The sequence below is a fragment of the Pseudophryne corroboree genome, chromosome 3, assembly GCF_028390025.1.
Source record: "Pseudophryne corroboree isolate aPseCor3 chromosome 3, aPseCor3.hap2, whole genome shotgun sequence".
In the NCBI taxonomy this organism is placed as follows: domain Eukaryota; kingdom Metazoa; phylum Chordata; class Amphibia; order Anura; family Myobatrachidae; genus Pseudophryne; species Pseudophryne corroboree.
This window is the reverse complement of record NC_086446.1, coordinates 648,407,821-648,429,664: the sequence shown is the minus strand read 5'-3', so window position 1 is coordinate 648,429,664 and position 21,844 is coordinate 648,407,821. Positions and strand designations below refer to the sequence as shown.

The following is a 21,844-nucleotide window of genomic DNA, read 5'->3' as shown; positions in this document are numbered from 1 at the left end:
AACATCCATACATTTTTTATTCAGGAAAAATTGCTAGGAACTGAAACTTTAATTAAGATACATTGGGGGCTATTCAGAGTTGGTCGCAGATTTTGCTCTCGCAGCAAAATCTGTGACAATTTACTCACATACTGTGGGTCGCCCAGCACAGGGCAAGGCCGCTCAGCTTGACCCCTGGCTGCGTAGGCAGTGGCACCACTGCCATGTTTCCTATCACAGGAAACACAGGCGACGTCATCAGCCGGCCCTGAAAACGGCTATGACAGGAATGTATTTTCTGATATCCTACCCCCCAACTCCATGTCGCCACCCCTGGATGCCCGTCGTCTGTCTTCCTTTCGGGAAGCAATCGCATAGTGAAGGGTCGCACATGCGCACTATAGCTGGTTCACATGCACAGATCCTAAGGACACGGCCACTGCATGCAATCGCAGCGGCTGCGTCCATCTCTGAAGTAAGCCCATTATGACTTAATTTGTGGTTAAAAAAAGACAAAGTTCTGCTTATGCAAACAGGTTAAAAAGAATGTGCAATTAGTAATTAAAATAATAAAACATCTGCACTACGCTCTTTACTCTATAGATTCTTATAGCAGTTGTAACAATATAATTATTAACCCTAAACAATTATTAAGCAAATACTTCCCTTTATATTTCTGATATCTACCCACTAAAGGGGTATCCAATTAGCCGCAATAATGCAATCCGCGATCACGGCTAAGGTTATCGCACCTACCTCCCGAAAATACAGCGTATCGCATTCTGCGTGCTCCTGTTTATTACACCTATCCTATTCCAAACCGGATTCGCGCAATAATTCTAGCCAGCAAGAGATAAGTATAGGAAAAAAGGGGGAAATCTGCCTGTACCCCCCCCCCAAAAAAAAACCCCTAATATAGGTTATATATAATAACATTATAGAAGTCCATTAGTGGAAGTGATAGAACTATTTGGTGTAATTAAATTGGGTCAAATGGCTGTTACAGTATATGCATAAAATTTGGGGTACAAAAAAATGTGTATTAGTATATATTTGGGTCATTTTAGGGGACTTTTTTTTTTAAAAAGTGGACTGACTTCTCCAATCTGCAAGCCTAAAAACACTTGTCCCACTCATAAAGCACCCCAATATACCTGTTCCATACCTTGTACTCCAATTTCCACCACTTTGCATTTCTTGACCCCAGTACAGACGTCATTTTTGGGCAATTAAAAATTATTAAAAAGTGCCTAATTAGTGGGAGGGGGGGGGGGGGGGGGTCCCAGGGTTTCTAAACCAAATCCCAACATCTTTAACTTAAAATAGGGATTTTGCACTCGTTTTCGCAAATGTGATAAAATATTGCAAAGCTGCGTAATTGCGTCTAAATGGATACCCCCCTAAAATCAGCAAAAGTTTAATTCTTCGCTTCCTGTCGGAACATTCATTTACTGTATATGTAAAAACACAGCTATACAGTAAGCAGTTTATTAAGCGGTGTATTATTTATTATTGCTTAACTAGCCAGAGTTTATAAAAAAACAAACACAAATTTGTTCTCCAGCAACTCAATAACAACAAACAAATAAAAGAAAAAGTGTCTCCCACAAACACACGTTTGTAAAATAGAAGACTGTAGACCACAAAATGCTTCTGAGTTCCTTCTATTAAAACTGTTCCAGGTAATGGCTGGGATAGTAATACTCTGTGCACTAGATGTGTGAACAGAAAGGGAAAGCAGGTGATATTGATGTGTACAGAATGGCGACCTCCAGGCAACAAGAAGTCTTCAGCAATGTGATCTGTACCTGGCTGCCTAGCCACGCCTTCCACTCTCTCTGTGTGTAATGCAATGCTAGCAAGCTGGAGGCTCAGCAGCTACAAGTATCCAGGGAGGACACAGCTAAATCACGGCACACAGGATCTTTGTGGACCTCGCGTTTCTTCTCTTCTAGGATTCCACTGGGATTGTATGTAACTTGGGAAGAGCGATACAAGTTTCCACCAGGTGTACATTATGGCTTCCTCTCCTGCAGGAGGTAGCAAAGGAAGAAATCAGGTGAGTTGCGACCTTAAGTAACTTTCTGCACGATGAGGCTTTCTGCATTCTCAAGACGTTGCTACTATTGAGTTAATCGTTCTGTGCTTAGATATACACAATCTCCAGTGGAATGGTGTGCGCGAGCAAAAGTAGGTAACTTGTGGATCTCCAGCTGTTCTGGTACTACAAGTCCCAGTAAAAGGGTATGCTGGGTCTTGTAGTTCCAGAACAGCCGGAGATGCACAGTTTGCACACACTCCTGATTGAGATTCGTTATATCTTTGTATAAATGAAATGATGTGGAATATATAACATAGAAGCTGCATGATGAGTGTGGTTGTGTTTAGGCTTCAGAGCACACTGAAACAAGGATACAATGCACCATGCAGTCTTGCACAGAAGTGAGTTTGTTTTCATAAAGCTGGGGACCTGTCAGTTCCATTTGCAGTGAGTCTCGGTGCCAGCCCCTCTGTGGCTCTGTTATAGTCAGATGTGTGCAAGCAGCTAGACACTGGCTTGCTTTCAATTGAATTCCACTGCCCTGTGCCTTTAGAAGTTATTTAGCTGCCTGATCAGAGCATGATACTGATAAATAATAGGGTCACTTTCCAAAATAAAGACAATTTTTATTTCCAAAACAAAGACAATTTTTATTAACTATGTTTATTTGCTTTTGAACTGTTAGTTCTGCTTTATCTTGTCTGAAATATAAAAGGAAGACATAACTTATCTGCAGGCTGGTGTGTAGTACAGTATGTAACAAAGTCGTTTCAGTACTTTTCTCATTTTAAGCTTTGTGTAATAAAATGCAAATGAGAAAATTCTAAGTGGATCATTACCTAGATGTTATGTTGCTTCAGAGCTGGACTTTTTTTTCCCACATGCTAATAGAAAATTGAGAATACATTGCAATGGATCTGTGTTTTGGGAATACATTTGGTTCATTAATTACAAGAAAAAGAAGTAAATATGTTTCTAATTCTTGTTTTGTACCATCCACTATTCTAAGCTCAAAACAGGGTAAGTGTTCCATCTAGAGTCCCCTTAGGCCACCTGCAGGACTTATTCCAGTGGTTCCCAAACATTCTTAAATCATGGTGCCCCAGAGTATGGGCATTATTTACATGGCACCCCTGGGATAAAAGTTTTTTTATTAATACATTTGGAAAAAAATTCAATATTCAATAAGGTACATTGTGCCCACCTGTCATCCTTAGGTTCAGATATGTGGCGGAGGGCAGGGTTGTGCTTCTGAGTGTCCACGTTTTATGACTGGCAGTCACCAGCACTGGTTTTGCTGAACACTTTGACTATAAATAATTTGATTTGGTCCTGGACCACCAACCCGAGGCACCCCTGTAAGAGTCTGGCGGTACACCGTTTGGGATCCACTGACTTATTCTATTTACAGTATTCATACTAGTGTGTTAGCAAGGTCATGTGTCAGAAGTTTTAAACCTTTGTAAATACACTTAGAATTTAATTTACAGTTATCATGTGCTGCATATCACTGATATTAGCATTAGGGTAAAAATTAATAAATAAATGCAAAATAAATGGAAGGGCTCGTGCACACTAACAGAGAAGGATAACATTAGCTGAAGCATGGACAACACCTTCCTCACTTTTAAAGGGGGTACACACATAGAGAGGTATGCTGAGCGATCTATGACAGACCACTCAGCACACATCTCTCCCCCCGCTCAGCACTCAGCGCGATGTGTGCTGTGCGGAGGAGAGGGGGGGGCGCTCACTGCACACAGTGGTGAAATGAGTAACCTGACTAGATTTGGCATGCATGCATGCCAAATCTAGAGCCGGCAATAGCGACGCGCGGGACTGCGCATCGCTGTCGCCGCCACCCTACACACAGAGCAATGTGTGCTTAATTTCTAAGCAATCTAGTCATATTGCTTAGAAATTAAGTAAAAATCACTCCGTGTGTACCCCCCTTTAGAGTGTTTGAAGCGTGTTCATTAATGCGCCTCGGAGATTCTCTGCAGCATAGTGTTCTAAGTGCATTACCTTAGTCAGCCATTGTATATTTACAGTGTTAACATTTAGACATACTACAGACAGTTGATTCTGATACAGAGCAAATGGAAGCGATCGCTTGTCAGAAAGTATGTATGAATGTTTTTTTCCCTTATGTTGTATTTTGGACAGTCAATGTTAAAATGCTGTATGAGACGTAAAATAACTCCCTACATTTAGGGCCTCAGTTAGAGCTGGATGCAAGTCAGTATGCTGTGCATAGAAATCCGCCGTTCCGCACTGGGCATGCTTACCAAAATGTGGCTGTATTTGAGCTTAGCGTGACATATTTGTGCTGACTTTAGACCTTAGAAGTAAGTTCAGTACCAAGAACGTGGAGATGATAGTCAGCTATGCCAGTGATATCGCAGCGCCTGGTCGCACCCGGGATTTGGAAGCAGGTGTGACCCGGCGTTGGACCCTTTCACACAGGCTTCTCGACCCAGTAATATGCCGGATCGGGTTGCTATATTGGGTGGGGGGCAGAGGCGGCGTTGACGGCACCGGGGGCGGAGCAGATGCCTGGAGATCAGGTAATCTCCAAGTGCTACCTCCTCTATAGTGTGAACGGGTCTCGGGTCACAACAACACGAGTAACCCGTTCACACCGCACCCGTGTTAAACCCTTCTTTTAACCCAGGTTGAAATACCGGGTCAGGCGATCTAGGAAATCGGACCTTACCCCTTTCACACCGCTCCTTGACCCAGCAATATGCCGGGTTGATACTGGGTTATTTGTGCGATGTGAAAGGGGTAATAGTAATGTGGATGATATTGACTTAGGTGCATCCTTTAGATATGACTTTTAGGATGGATTTCAGATATGCAGTGGCCTCAGTGACATCACTGTGTCTCGGTACTTTATGTCTCAGTTACATCACTATCTCATTACTATCTCTAGTACCTCACGGCTCAGTAATATCATCTATAGTCCCTCATTTTTCAGTGACATCACTGTGTCTCATTTATATCTCTATAAATCATCTCATTGTCATATCACTGTGTCTTAATAATACATCTAGTATCACATGTCTAAGTGACATTACTATGTCTCATTGATATCTCTAGCACCTTATACCTCAGTAATATCTCTAGTACGTTGTGTCTCAGTGACATCACTGCGTCTAGCACCTCCTGTCTCAGCATCACTGTGTCTCAGTCTAGCACCTCACGTCTCAGTGACAGCACTGTCTCAGTGCATATGTTGCTCTGTAGGCAGGAACGGGTTGGGTATGTGTGACCGTCGGTCAGGAGACCACCGGGGGGACGGAATCCTGGCATCGGTATTGTGACTGGTGGTCTCCTGACCGCCGGTCACACAACTACATCCTGGCAGGAACAGTTCAATAGGTTGCAATGCAGATAATCTGGCTGGACTTTGTGTGTTTAGGCCAGGGTTACGCTGACCCTAATTTAGAAAAGTATGCACTGTTTTACACTATTAGGGTATTACATGCTACTGGGGAATTGTTTATAAACAAATATATGTATGAGATCAGGCTGTTTGTCTGAACAGTTATTTGTCATAGTACATTAAACTAATGTGAAGTATATATGAGCATGATATATTTTTCATAAATCTGTTGGCACTGTAGCCAAATATTTTGAACTATATGCACTACTAGCTGGAGTACCCGGCGTTGCCCGAGATTTTAAGAATGTTTATTTACAAACATCAATGTAAAGATTAAACACACATGTTGCCACTAACATTTTATTCCCTGTGGAATTGTTTTTATTTACACCATTAGTAGCTGTTTTCTTTGGTGGCATTTATTTATTTTTACTTCAAAACAATAGAACATTTGGCAAATCATCACTGACATATCATGCATGTCCTGAAATAATCTGTGCAGCTGGGCCACCCCTAGGGGGGGGTTCACTACGGCTGGCCGGCGGTCGGGCTCCCGGCGACCAGCAGACCGGCGCCGGGAGGCCGACTGCCGGCTTACCGACAGTGTGGCGAGCGCAAATGAGCCCCTTGCGGGCTCGCTGCGCTCGCCACGCTACGGGCACGGTGGCGCGCTACGCGCGCCACACTATTTTATTCTCCCTCTATGGGGGTCGTGGACCCCCACAAGGGAAAATAAGTGTCGGTATGCCGGCTGTCGGGCTCCCGGCGCCGGTATACTGAGCGCCGGGAGCCCAACCGCCGGCATACAGAAGACCACCCCTAGGGGGGATAGGTGTGTGTTACCCTCACAGTGTTTGTTCCCAGAGTGTAAGTCATATGTGTACCAATTTTGGTGTAAATTGCTCCAGGCATTGCAGAGTTATGCGGTCTGCTGAAAAACTCTGTGCTGCTGCCCCACCCCTAGGGGTGCTAGGGTTTGTTACCCTCACAGTGTTTGTTCCCAAATTGTAATTCATATGTGTAGCAAGTTTGTTTAAAATTGGTCTAGGCATTCGTGAGTTATGCTGTATCCTGAAATACTCTGTGCTGCAGGCCCACCCCTAACTCCCACAGAGTTTGTTGATAGATTGTACGTCAGATGTGTCCCAAGTTTCGTGTAAAGTGCTCCAGGCCTTCCACAGTTATGCTGTATGCTGACATACTCGGTGCTGCTGTTCACCCCTAGGGGTGCTAGGGGTGTCTGTCCCCCACAGTGTTTGGTCCCAGAGTGTAAGTCATATGTGTACCAAGTTTGTTGTAAATTACTGCAGGTATTCCAGAGTTATGCTGTCTGCTAAAGTACTCGGTGCTGCTGCCTCACCCCTAGGGGTGCTAGGGGTGTTTCCCCCCCACAATGTTTGTTCCCAGACTGTGAGGCATATGTGTACCAATTTGTGAGTACATTGCTCCAGCAATTCCGGAGTTATGCTGTCTCCTGATACACTCTGTGTTGCTGTCTCCCCCATAGGGGTGCTAGGGATTTCTAATTTTTTTAGTTGCCTCGGGCATGTTTTAATACACTTGTATGTCAAATTTCACGATCATAGCTTGTAAACTGTGGATTTGTATAGCAAGACAGAGACACAAATTTTCACTTTTATATAGTAGATAGCCAATATTTAACAGATGTCTGTGCAAAAGTGAGTCATTCAAAGGAAAATTGCACTGCCTACAGGCCTATAAATAAACTATGAAGTTTCCATTTTGGTGACATATCATGAGTACCTCCGGGGTCATTCCGACCTGGTCGCACGCAGGCTATTTTTTGCACTGCTGCGACCAGGTAATCGCCGCCTACAGGGGAGGGGGTTAGAGCTGTGCAGGGGTGCGATCGGCTGTGCAGAGAGCTGCACAAGCAAAAAGTTTGTGCAGTCTCTGCACAGCTGAAGACTTAAGGCCCATACACACTGGGCGATTTTGAGCTGAAAGCAGGTAACTTTTGGTGTTTTGAGCTGCTTTCAGCTCAAAGCCGCCCAGTGTGTATGGACAAGCGGTGAGCGCTGATGCGCGCTCCCGCTTCATCGCTGGCAGCCGCCGTTCATCTACTGGTATTACCAGTAGATGAATGGCGGGGTGAGCGGCTTTCCATAGCGTCCTGCTATGGATAGCTGTTCACCCCCGCTGACATCGCTGGGCAGGGGGGAAAATCGCTCAGTGTGTATGCACTGAGTGCTTTTCAGTCCAGCGATGTCAGCGATCATCGCTGTGCATACACGCTGGGCAAAAACATCCAGTGTGTATGCACCTTTACTCACCTGCTGTGATGATCCTTCCTGGAGCCGACGTCCAAGATCCCTCCCTGCAAACGGCCGGGCACGCCTGCGTTCTCTTCGACACTCCCAGAAAACTGTTAGTTGACACCCCCGAGCCGGCCTCTTCCAGTGAATCTTCTTGCGTTCGCCGCTGCGAACGCTTTCTTTTTTCAATCCGCCGTCGCCGGGCAACGATGCGCCTGCGCATTGCGGCCCACACGCATGTGCTGTTCAGACCTGATCGCACAGCAGCGTGCGATCAGGTCGGAATGACCCCCCATATGCAGTAGGCAACATAACCCTATCTGTGTATGCTAGTGATCCAATGTCATACTCTGGAAATATATCAACTGTTTGAAATGTAGAAAGTTTAAAGTCAATCTCTTAAAGGAATGAGGAAAGGAATATTTGAATGAACTTTAATGTTAAATAAGCTTCGCTCTAGGTTTCACTATCAGAATGTATGAAGTAGACTTAAATATTACTGCAAAGTGTTCATTTCAACCTTAGACAGTGGTATTACAATTATGTTTCCTTGGCACCACAGTGAAGTAATGTGAGCAAAGCCTAATTGTCAGTCTTCTTATCCCACTGGATACTCTGTGGATCTGGAGATTCAATAAAGTAACCATTGCGGAAATGCACATACGATTTTTATTAGCTTCCATTAGTTCTGTAATATTTTAATGCTGAGGTTAAACTCCTGAATAGCTTTGTCAGTAAGTGTTTTGTTGTGTTTGTTTTTAAATTATTAATAAACATCTAATGTATGTTGTGAATTCCCACCTCAACTACAGTAAGTACAGTAGGTCCTAAATCTAATCTCATGATGACCAAGATAATGCATGGGTTAGGAATGGTGGCACAGGGCTTGCTTTTATGTGTGCAATCTGAGCCGGATTTAGACCTCATGGGGCCCTAGACGAGGTACCGGTTTGGGGCCTCCTCCTTCTACAATCCATAGCACTATATTTTCATTCCTGGTTGTGAGTGGCATCACAAAAGTACCTTGGTGCCTGTGTAGTGCGATCACAGCACAGTACAGACTACCAATAATCTCTCAGTTGCATGAACATCTGCATTGCATCCAAATCTAAAGGCCCATACACACTGGTGATTTTTTGCTGAAAGCAGCTGACTTTTGGTGTGTTGAGCTGCTTTTAGCGCAAAGCCGCCCAATGTGTATGCCCCAGCGATGAGCGATGACCACTGATGCGCGCTCCCGCTTCATCGGCAGTGTTCGCCGTTCATCTACTGGTATTACCAGTAGATGAACGGCGGGGTGAGCGGCTTTCCATAGCGTCCTGCTATGGAAAGCCGCTCACCCCTGCTGACATCGCTGGGCAGGTGGGAAAAGCGCTAAGTGTGTATGCACTGAGCGCTTTTCAGTCCAGCGATGTCAGCTGGCAGGGGGCAAAAACGCCCAGTGTGTATGCACCTTAAATCAGGCCCTAGATCTTTCGGAAGTAGATTTGAAACCTGTGTCACATTTAAAGTAAACCAACCGCCCACATACAGTGGATGAAACCATTTTATGTGTCCAAACATTTCTCATTTTATCAGAGAACATCGGTTAACAACATTGTCACTAGTCATAAATCGATAGGCTGCATTCTCAGGATTATTGGTTCAGGACCCTGTATTTCTTGGACTGGACAGGATCTGGGTGTATAGATGAGTGTTTAAATGAGACTGCACTTCCACCTAAAGGTGCGTACACACTAGGCAATTTTAATGCATAATAATGATACTATTGTGCTATCGGCTAGTGTGTGTGCACTATAACGACAATGATGCGTGCTCCTGCGGCTTGTTATCGTTAATCTTTAGCAAGTGAACGTGCAGTCAAATTTAGGCTATATCGTTAACGATTGCATGTTCGGGGATGAGAGGGGTGACGTCACTGAACGATATAGTTAACTATATTGTTCAGTGTGTATGCTCTATATCAGGCATTCCCAACCACGGTGCTCAAGGCACACTAACAGTGCAGGTTTTAGTGATATCCAGGCCTCAGCACAGGTGACTTAATTAGTAGCTCAGTTATTTTGATTTAACCATCTGTGCTGCAGCCTGGATATCACTAAAACCTGTCCTGTTGGTGTGCCTTGAGGACCGTGGTTGGGAATGCCTGCTCTATATCATTCATTCTGCAACTAGGGAAATTTCAAGGGAAATCTTTAACTTTTATGGATGAAAATCGATTAGTGTAAACGCACCTTGACACAGACAGCACTGGATCTGGACCTGTATCTACAGAAAGATATTTAAAACTGTAAATCTAGGACGCATAGCATCCCTACCATAATCCTAAAATTGAACTCATGCTTAACCACAAACCACACCCTAATCCCAAACTCAATCCATTAAACCCTACACAACCCTAATACCTATTCTCTAATCAAAACCTCTAAACTAACTCTAATATCCTAACCCAAACCGCTACACCAACCCTAATACACTAACCCAAACTTCTACATTAACCCTAATACCCTAACCCTAAGTTTTTTCCTGTTAGTACTATAATGGTGGATGGCCCTCTCCCCGTTGCTCCTTACAGACAATGCACAATTCTGATCTGAAAGAGTACTAGGGATTAGAAGGTTGCTGCGAGGTGACATCTGCAGTGGGGGCTCTCCTAAGCAGTTGTCAATTGTATGACCCATAACAGTGCCGTAATTCATTTTCTGTACCATAGTAATGCCCTAGTTAATTTTATACACCATCGTAGTTCCCTAGTTTACATGATGTCACACTGTAGGGCTGCTAGTACACATTATTGTTATTATTATTATTATTATTATTATTACATTTTATTTATAAGGCGCCACAAGTTTTTCGCAGCTCTGTACAAAGGACAGTACAGGGAGAGAGAAAAATTTGCATTACAATGAATAAATAACAGAAATAGCGTACAGCTAAGATGTAAGTAGTCAGGGAGTGGTCATCGTACTACTTGGGGCTGGTGGCCATAGATGGAGATGAGCCTTTACCAGCAGGAGAAAAAGCGGGTAAAGCTGGTCGCTGCGTAGGAGAGAGCTGTGAGTAAAATGTGTCGAGAAGAGGGCTTAGAGAACAAGAGGAAAGAGGGCCCTGCTCTGAAGAGCTAACAATCTAGTGGGAAGGGTCGACAGACAGATGACTTGAGGTGCAAGTAAGCGGGAGGTAGCCTGATGGCAGTAAGTAAGCAAAGCTGAGATGTTCAAGGCATGAGGCAGGGGGGTGGAGGAGCGGTCTCAGGACTGTATTATGCCATACAGTACCCCTAATTCACATTATGACAAACAGTATTCCCAATTGATATTCTGCCTCAGTACAGTGCCCCCTGTTCATACTGTGCCACGCTAGAGTGCCCTCCCGTTCAAATTTTGCTACGTTATAAGGCCCAGTTCATATTATGCCACACTATAGTGTCTCCATTCGGGATGTTATGTGACCGGCAATCACAATACCAACACCTCCATCCCGCCACCTGAACATCCCGACTGTCGGCATACCAACTAACAGGGACTGTTTCCACTTGTGGTTGTCCATGACACCCATAGAGTGGGAATAGATCTTGTGGCGAGCTTAGCTCGCAACCGAGTCCAAAGGGGCTTAGTTACGCTCGCCTCCTCCATGCCGGCATTCTGCGGCTGGGATCCCGGCGTCGGGATGCTGACCGCTGGGATCCTGGCTGCCGGTGAAACAGACCCAACCCCTCCAGTTCAATTATGCCACATTACAGTGCCCCATTACGGTGTGGTATGCGTGACCACCAGTCAGTATACTGACGCCGGGATCCTGGCAGTGGAATCCCAATGGGGGGTGGCGAGTGCGGCAAGCCCCTTGCGGACTCGCTGCGCTCGCCACGTTGCAGGCTCGGTGGCGACCTACGGTTGCCACGGGTTCTATTCCTACTCTATGTTTGTCTTGGACACCCACGAGTGGGAATAGACCCTGCTGGTCGGCGTGCCGACCGTCGGGATTGTGAGGGGGCGGGATGTAGGGGGACATAATTACACCACCTTTACCGTTATAACATCCACTACACACTTCTCTCACTAAAAATGTAATGTCACACAATTCAGGCTGAGCAATGGATCACACCCAATTATTTAGCAGACAAATCTGGAAAACTGGTATGCAACTTTATAACCTGGTCCAGGCATCCAGTAACCTCTGGGCCCTATAGCAATGGCACCCCTTGCACCCACTATAGTTATGCCTATGACTAGATCCATAATATGCAGGGGTAGGCAACCCGTAGCACTCCAGCTGCTGTGAAACTATACATCCCAACTTCACGTAACCTAATCTGCCATTGGGCTGCGCAAATTTTGCATGCACTTTGGCTAAATCACCCTTAACAAGGGGAAACTTTTAATCATGGTAATCAGACCTTGGGTTACTTAGTCCATGAGTTTAATGGACCTTATAATTGTGTGCCTTCACTGTACACAACCATTTGAAGATTATTAGGGCATTTTGCTAGACACCTTCATCCTGGTTATAGATAAGGTAATTAATTATAAACTATGGCAGTAGCACCATCTAAAAAGAAATGCTGCAAAAGTGACATTTTCCATTTTGTTTATTGGGAACCAATATGTAGACTATTATGATAGTGTTTGTTCTGTATATTTAACAGGAATTGATGGTTGGTTCTTTAAAACTGTGCTGTATAATTCTATTCAAATGTTCATCAGAGGAGCCAAAACTTGTCATTCTTTGGGGTCGATTCAGTTATAAATAATGCCTGCGATTACTGGCTGTGTTTGAAACCTTATCTTCTTTCTTTTATTCTAATGTGGAGATAAAATAAAAAGTTAAAGTAAAAAGTGTGAAAGTGTGCAAGTGTGAATGGTGCATACAATGGTGTGATGGTGGTGGGTTCAGAACCAGTAGCGGATTTGTACTGTCCACACGCATTGAAAGTAGGTGTCTCAAGGCTTGCACAGTCCAGTGCATGCTAGTACACAAGGGAGAAGCTGAAAATAAGAATTTACTCACCGGTAATTCTATTTCTCGTAGTCCGTAGTGGATGCTGGGAACTCCGTAAGGACCATGGGGAATAGACGGGCTCCGCAGGAGACTGGGCACTCTAAGAAAGAATTAGGACTACTGGTGTGCACTGGCTCCTCCCTCTATGCCCCTCCTCCAGACCTCAGTTAGGGAAACTGTGCCCGGAAGAGCTGACACAACAAGGAAAGGATTTGGAATCCCGGGTAAGACTCATACCAGCCACACCAATCACACCGTACAACTCGTTAACAGTATGAATAACAACTGAGCCTCACTGAACAGATGGCTCATAACAATAACCCTTTAGTTAGGCAATAACTATATACAAGTATTGCAGACAATCCGCACTTGGGATGGGCGCCCAGCATCCACTATGTACTACGAGAAATAGAATTACCGGTGAGTAAATTCTTATTTTCTCTGACATCCTAGTGGATGCTGGGAACTCCGTAAGGACCATGGGGATTATACCAAAGCTCCCAAACGGGCGGGAGAGTGCGGATGACTCTGCAGCACCGAATGAGCAAACTCAAGGTCCTCCTCGGCCAGGGTATCAAACTTGTAGAATTTTGCAAACTTGTTTGATCCCGACCAGGTAGCAGCTCGGCAAAGTTGTAAAGCCGAGACCCCTCGGGCAGCCGCCCAAGAAGAGCCCACCTTCCTCGTGGAATGGACTTTTACCGATTTAGGATGCGGCAGTCCAGCCGCAGAATGTGCAAGTTGAATCGTGGAGCAGATCCAGCGAGCAATAGTCTGCTTAGAAGCAGGAGCACCCAGCTTGTTGGGTGCATGCAGGATAAACAGCGAGTCAGTCTTTCTGACTCTAGCCGTCCTGGAAACATAGATTTTCAGGGCCCGGACTACGTCCAGCAACTTGGAAGCCTCCAAGTCCCGGGTAGCTGCAGGCACCACAATAGGTTGGTTCAAATGAAACGCTGAGACCATCTTAGGGAGGAATTGGGGACGAGTCCTCAATTCTGCTCTGTCCATATGGAAGATCAGATAGGGGCTTTTACAGGACAAAGCCGCCAATTCTGACACCCGCCTAGCCGAAGCCAAGGCCAAAAGCATGACCACTTTCCACGTGAGATATTTTAATTCAACGGTCTGAAGTGGCTCAAACCAATGTGATTTTAGGAAATCCAACACAACGTTGAGATCCCAAGGTGCCACTGGGGGCACAAAAGGGGGCTGAATATGCAGCACTCCCTTAACAAACATCTGAACTTCAGGCAGTGAAGCCAGTTCTTTTTGAAAGAAAATAGACAGGGCCGAAATCTGGACTTTAATGGATCCCAATTTTAGGCCCATAGTCACGCCTGATTGTAGGAAGTGCAGAAATCGACCCAGCTGAAATTCTTCAGTGGGGGCCTTCATAGCCTCACACCAAGCAACATATTTTCGCCATATGCGGTGATAATGTTTTGCTGTCACATCCTTCCTAGCTTTTATCAGCGTAGGAATGACTTCAACCGGAATGCCCTTTTCCATCAGGATCCGGCGTTCAACCGCCATGCCATCAAACGCAGCCGCGGTAAGTCTTGGAACAGACAGGGCCCCTGCTGTAGCAGGTCCTGTCTGAGAGGCAGAGGCAAAGGGTCCTCTGAGGTCATTTCTTGTAGTTCCAGGTACCAAGTCCTTCTTGGCCAATCCGGAACGATGAGTATAGTTCTTACTCCTCTCTTTTTTTTATTATCCTCAGCACCTTTGGTATGAGAGGAAGAGGAGGGAACACATAAACCGACTGGTACACCCATGGTGTCACTAGAGCGTCCACAGCTATCGCCTGAGGGTCTCTTGACCTGGCGCAATATCTTTTTAGCTTTTTGTTGAGGCGGGACGCCATCATGTCCACCTGTGGCCTTTCCCAACGATTTACAATCAGCTGGAAGACTTCTGGATGAAGTCCCCACTCTCCCGGGTGGAGGTCGTGCCCGCTGAGGAAGTCTGCTTCCCAGTTGTTCACTCCCGGAATGAACACTGCTGACAGTGCTATCACGTGATTTTCCGCCCATCGGAGAATCCTTGTGGCTTCTGCCATCGCCATCCTGCTTCTTGTGCCGCCCTGTCGGTTCACATGGGCGACCGCCGTGATGTTGTCTGACTGAATCAGCACCGGCTGGTTTTGAAGCAGGGGTCTTGCCTGACTTAGGGCATTGTAAATGGCCCTTAGTTCCAGAATATTTATGTGTAGGGAAGCCTCCTGACTCGACCATTGTCCTTGGAAGTTACTTCCCTGAGTGACTGCCCCCCAACCTCGGAGGCTTGCATCCGTGGTCACCAGGACCCAGTCCTGTATGCCGAATCTGCGGCCCTCGAGAAGATGCACTCTGCAGCCACCACAGCAGAGAAACCCTGGCCCTCGGGGACAGGGTGATCAGCCGATGCATCTGAAGATGCGATCCGGACCACTTGTCTAACAGATCCCACTGAAAGATCTTTGCATGGAACCTGCCGAATGGAATTGCCTCGTAAGAAGCTACCATCTTTCCCAGGACTCGCGTGCAGTGATGCACCGACACCTGTTTTGGTTTCAGGAGGTCTCTGACTAGAGATGACAACTCCTTGGCCTTCTCCTCCGGGAGAAACACCGGGAGAAACACCTTCTTCTGTTCTGTGTTCTGTGTCCAGAATCATACCCAGACGCGTCGTAGGAACCAGCTGCGACTTTAGGATATTCAGAATCCAGCCGTGCTGTTGTAGCACTTCCTGAGATAGTGCTACTCCGACCAACAACTGCTCCCTGGACCTCGCCTTTATAAGGAGATCGTCCAAGTACGGGATAATTATAACTCCCTTCTTTCGAAGGAGTATCATCATTTCGGCCATTACTTTGGTAAATACCCTCGGTGCCGTGGACAGACCAAACGGCAACATCTGGAATTGGTAATGGCAGTCCTGTACCACAAAACGGAGGTACACCTGATGAGGTGGGTAAATGGGGACATGCAGGTAAGCATCCTTGATGTCCAGTGATACCATGTAATCCCCCTCTTCCAGGCTTGCAATAACCGCCCTTAACGATTCCATTTTGAACTTGAACTTCCTTATATAAGTGTTCAAGGATTTCAAATTTAGAATGGGTCTCACCGAACCATCTGGTTTCGGTACCACAAACATTGTGGAATAGTAACCCCGTCCCTGTTGAAGGAGGGGAACTTTTATTATCACCTGCTGGAGGTACAGCTTGTGAATTGCCGCCAGCACTACCTCCCTGTCCTGGGGAGTAGCTGGCAAGGCTGATTTGAGGTAACGGCGAGGGGGAGATGTCTCGAATTCCAGCTTGTATCCCTGAGATACCACTTGTAGAACCCAGGGATCCACCTGTGAGCGAACCCACCGGTCGCTGAAGTGCCGGAGGCGGGCCCCCACCGCACCTGGCTCCACCAGTGGAGCCCCAGCGTCATGCGGTGGATTTAGTGGAAGCAGGGGAGGATTTTTGTTCTTGGGGAACTGGCTGTATGGTGCAGCTTTTTCCCTCTACCCCTGCCTCTGGGCAGAAAGGACGCGCCTTTAACCCGCTTGCCTTTCTGGGGCCGAAAGGACTGTACCTGATAGTACGGTGCTTTCTTAGGCTGTGAGGGAACCTGAGGTAAAAATGTCGACTTCCCAGCTGTTGCTGTGGAAACGAGGTCCGAGAGACCATCCCCAAACAATTCCTCACCCTTGTAAGGCAAAACCTCCATGTGCCTTTTAGAATCCGCATCACCTGTCCACTGCCGACTCCATAATACTCTCCTGGCAGAAATGGACATTGCATTAATTCTAGATGCCAGCCGGCAGATATCCCTCTGTGCATCTCTCATATATAAGACTACGTCTTTAATATGCTCTATGGTTAGCAATATAGTGTCCCTGTCAAGGGAATCAATGTTATCAGACAGGGAATCTGACCACGCTGCTGCAGCACTGCACATCCATGCTGAAGCAATAGCAGGTCTCAGTATAGTACCTGAGTGTGTATATACAGACTTCAGGATAGCCTCCTGCTTTCTATCTGCAGGCTCCTTTAAGGCGGCCGTATCCTGAGACGGCAGTGCCACCTTTTTTGACAAGCGTGTGAGCGCTTTATCCTCCCTCGGGGATGTCTCCCAACGTAACCTGTCCTCTGGCGGGAAAGGGTACGCCATCAGTAACTTTTTAGAAATCACTAGCTTCTTATCGGGGGAAGCCCACGCTTCTTCACACACTTCATCAACTCATCTGATGGGGGAAAAACCACTGGTTGCTTTTTCTCCCCAAACATAATACCCTTTTTAGTGGTACCTGGGTTAATGTCAGAAATGTGCAACACATTTTTCATTGCCGTAATCATGCAACGGATGGCCCTCGTGGAATGTACATTAGCCTCGTCATCGTCGACACTGGAGTCAGACTCCGTGTCGACATCTGTGTCTGCCATCTGAGGTAGCGGGCGTTTTTGAGCCCCTGATGGCCTTTGAGACGCCTGAGCAGGCACTGGCTGAGAAGCCGGCTGTCCCACAGCTGTTATGTCATCGAACCTTTTATGTAAGGAGTTGACACTGTCGTGTAAAACCTTCCACATATCCATCCACTCTGGTGTCGACCCCGCAGGGGGTGACATCACATTTATCGGCACCTGCTCCGCCTCCACATAAGCCTCCTCATCAAACATGTCGACACAGCCGTACCGACACACCGCACACACACAGGGAATGCTCTGACTGAGGACAGGACCCCACAAAGTCCTTTGGGGAGACAGAGAGAGAGTATGCCAGCACACACCACAGCGCTATATAAACAGGGATTTACACTACACAAAGTGATTTTCCCTATAGCAGCTATATAAATACAGTTTTGCGCCTAAATTTAGTGCCCCCCCCTCTCTTTTTTACCCTTTGAGCCTGGAAACTGCAGGGGAGAGCCTGGGGAGCTGTCTTCCAGCGGAGCTGTGAAGAGGAAATGGCGCCAGTGTGCTGAGGGAGATAGCCCCGCCCCCTTCACGGTGGGCTTCTCCCGCTCTTTTATTAATATTATGGCAGGGGATTTTTGCACATATATAGTTTATCAGACTATATTATGTGCTTTTTGCCAATTTAAGGTACTCTAATTGCAGCCCAGGGCGCCCCCCCCCCCCCCCCCCCCCCAGCGCCCTGCACCCATCAGTGACCGGAGTATGTGGTGTGCATAGGGAGCAATGGCGCACAGCTGCAGTGCTGTGCGCTACCTTAATGAAGACCGGAGTCTTCAGCCGCCGATTTCCAGGACGTTATTCTTGCTTCTGGCTCTGCAAGGGGGACGGCGGCGCGGCTCCGGGACCGGACGACCGAGGCTGGGCCTGTGTTCGATCCCTCTGGAGCTAATGGTGTCCAGTAGCCTAGAAGCCCAAGCTAGCTGCAAGCAGGTAGGTTTGCTTCTCTCCCCTAAGTCCCTCGTAGCAGTGAGTCTGTTGCCAGCAGATCTCACTGAAAATAAAAAACCTAATAAATACTTTCTTTTACTAGAAGCTCAGGAGAGCCCCTAGTGTGCAACCAGCTCGAGCCGGGCACTGATTCTAACTGAGGTCTGGAGGAGGGGCATAGAGGGAGGAGCCAGTGCACACCAGTAGTCCTAATTCTTTCTTAGAGTGCCCAGTCTCCTGCGGAGCCCGTCTATTCCCCATGGTCCTTACGGAGTTCCTAGCATCCACTAGGACGTCAGAGAAATAGGCATTATTGCAGTTGTTAATCCAGAGCAAATTGCAATTGCACCTGCGAACATGACCTACAAGGTTTATAAACATTGCCACATCAGCAGTAATAATACCCAATAAGCAGCGCCAGCACATTATGTGCCATTGTTGGCAGTAGGGAGGAGATAATGATATAAGTGAGATAAGGAAAAGCACATGAGGGAAGATGGCCCTGCTCCTGAATATTTGTGATCTAAAGGGGAGTAGCAGACAGACAGAGGTGGCATAAAAGGGAGAGAGTGAGCAGTGGGTCAGGAAGAGAGCTGAAAGGTTTGGTGAAGAAGTGTGTCTTGAGAGCCAGTTTGAATTTTTGTAGAGAGGTGGAAAGTCTGATTGGAAGAGGGAGAGAGTTCTAGAGGTTAGGAGCAGCACAGGCAAAGTCTTGAGGCGGTAGTGGGAGGTACAAATCACTTGTCGAGGAGAGGTTTTCACTTGTGGGTGGAAGGTGAGGTCAGATATCATTTGTGTTGTGCTTAATGTACACAAAATATATAGAATATTCCTATACACACAGAGGCGTAGCTAGGGTTTTTGGAGCCCAGGGCAAGATGGAAAATGGCACCCCCCCCCCCTCCCCCCCCAAAAAACCAAACAAACACCAAAAGTAGCATGTGTGTGCGCCGAAGGCGCGCGTGGCAAAAATGGGCGTGGCCACACTCGCACCAGAAGGGGTGTGGCCACTGAAAATTGCCCCACAGTGCCAGATACAATGCCCCACAGTGCCGGTTACATGCCCTACAGTGCCAGTTACATTGCCCCACAGTGCCAGTTACATGCCCCACAGTGCCAGTTACATTGCCCCACAGTGCCAGTTACATGCCCCACAGTGCCAGTTACATTGCCTCACAGTGCCAGATACAATGCCCCACAGTGCCAGTTACATTGCCCCACAGTGCCAGATACAATGCCCCACAGTGCCGGATACATGCCCCACAGTGCCAGATACAATGCCCCACAGTGCCAGTTACATTGCCCCACAGTGCCAGTTACATGCCCCACAGTGCCAATTACATTGCCCCACAGTGCCAGTTAAATGCCCCACAGTGCCAGTTAAATGCCCCACAGTGAAAAGAAAAAATCTATAAGCAGCCCTGCGCTACCAGACGAAAAGCTGCTAGTTTGTAACATAAATCCCTGCAAGACAAATAGATACAAAACAAAAGGTGGTTGCAAACTAGCGCTGCTTTAAAATATTGAAACTTTAAAACGGGAACTTGAAATGAAAATGTCCTCATCCAGAACAACGTTCAGCTGTTTCCCCGTTATCAGAAAGACACTCACTTTATAGTTCTGTCTCGCTTTCCCATAAAGGTATCTTTCTGCCAGTAGGTATCAGGTATATAATCATTTAAAACGAGCTAGGCTTTTGGAATAACACTTATATTAGTGTCCTGTCTCGCGTGCACATAAAGGTATCTTTTGTGTCCTTCACGATACAGACGGTAGGAGTCAAACAGACCGCCGGCTACGCATCGCAGTGGCTGGATGGGCTGGAGGGGAGGTCAGGCTGCAAATATGTTCCGCAGCCACATGTATATGGCTGGCTGCGGCCTGGAGGCACTCGTACCCGGACGATTTGTTTTGCGGGACTTGCGGCCGAGCAGCTCCGCCTACCTTTTCTCCCCTCTTCGGTGACCAGACTGCCGGGGGAGCTACTGCAGGCACAGCTCAGAGGAGTTAATTAGAAGGTAATTTTATTGTTTTCTGTAGGGAGGACGCTGTGTGAAGTACTGTAATGTTGTGCAGAATATTGAAGGGGGTTAGCGTCCCCTACATGTTCTGTCCCTGCATTCTCTCCCTGTCCTCGACCTGACTTGTCACAGCACCCTTACCCTGTCCCCTACCAGACCTGCCCCCTCACCCTGTCCCTTACCAGACATATAGCCTACCAGACCTGTCCCGCACCCTCACCCTGTCCCCCACCAGATCTGTCCTCACACCGTATCCCCGACCAGACCTGTCCCAGCACCCTCACCCTGTCCACTATGGAACTGTCCCCTCACCCTATCCCCTACCAGACCTAATTTGTAAAAAGGGGGACGCTGTCTGCCGTAATGTGTAAAAAGTGGACGCTGTCTGCCGTAATGTGTAAAAAGTGGACGCTGTCTGCCATAATGTGTAAAAAGTGGACGCTGCCGTAATGTGTAAAAAGGAGGACGCTGTCTGCCGTAATGTGTAAAAAGGAGGACGCTGTCTGCCGTAATGTGTAAAAAGTGGACGCTGTCTGCCGTAATGTGTAAAAAGGGGACTCTGCCGTAGTGTGTAAAAAGTGGACTCTGTCTGCCGTAATGTGTAAAAAGTGGACGCTGTCTTCCGTAATATATAAGAAGACGTATTTAAAATGCTCTATGTTAGCAATGCCGTAATGTGTAAAAAGGAAGACGCTGTCTGCCGTAATGTGTAAAAAGGGGGACGCTGTCTGCCGTAATGTGTAAAAAGGGGACTCTGTCTGCCGTAATGTGTAAAAAGGGGACGCTGTCTGCCGTAATGTGTAAAAGGTGGACGCTGTCTGCCGTAATGTGTAAAAAGTGGACGCTGTCTGCCGTAATGTGTAAAAAGTGGACGCTGCCGTAATGTGTAAAAAGGAAGACGCTGTCTGCCGTAATGTGTAAAAAGGGGGACGCTGTCTGCCGTAATGTGTAAAAAGGGGACTCTGTCTGCCGTAATGTGTAAAAATGGGGACTGTCTGCCGTAATGTGTAAAAAGGGGACGCTGTCTGCCGTAATGTGTAAAAGGTGGACTCTGCCGTAATGTGTAAAAGGGGCTCTACCTGGTGTAGTGGCACTACTGTGTGGCGTAATTTAAATAATGGAGACTACTGTGCACCGTAATCTGAATTGGTATTATTGTGTGGCCACACCCCTTCCCTATGAAGCCACACCCCTATATTTTATGCGCGCACTGCCCCTGTTTTGCATTATGGGGGGGGGGCGCCGATGCCATTTCTTGCACACAGCGCTAAAATGTCTAGTTACGGCACTGCATTAATAATCACATCGATTGCCCTCCACATAAGTAAAAATAGTTTGCTGGACCTCAGCTTACTTTAAGAAGTTATTTTTCTCTCCTTCAGGAACCAAACAACCATAATGCTTGATCTATGCTGAGTTTGATGCGCTATTATAAAGCGCTGAACCGGGAGGCAAAACTGATATCCGTGTGCCTGCACTGCTAACAGACCCGCTGTGCCGTAAATTGGATAATGAGACTAATGCCCATTGGAGCGCTAATGTAAAGCGCTGAAATGATTAAAAAAAATATATGGCTAAAAAATGAAAACGAATGAAAACCATATAGCAAATTAACTATTAAATACCTGAAGGTGAGAAACAACTTCGCAAGTTCATATGTATATATGCATATAGACAAAGACATTATGATATTATAGACACTGATTATCACTGAGCGTCCAGATCTTCATATGGCTGTCTTTAACGAAGCTGTAGTTT

At 46.7% G+C, this 21,844-nt stretch overlaps 1 protein-coding gene across 2 annotated transcripts in view; it reads left to right on the top strand.

Annotated features, from left to right (window-relative positions):
• The first annotated feature begins 1,855 nt into the window (after positions 1-1,855).
• Positions 1,856-21,844, top strand: part of ANK3 (ankyrin 3) — a 1,328,922-nt gene continuing 1,308,933 nt past the window's right edge. For both annotated transcript variants that reach the window (XM_063961780.1, XM_063961785.1), the window contains exon 1: positions 1,856-2,038. In XM_063961780.1, coding sequence (XP_063817850.1) covers positions 1,997-2,038 — 42 coding nt within the window. In that variant the 5' untranslated portion in view covers positions 1,856-1,996. The remainder of the gene's footprint in view (positions 2,039-21,844) is intronic.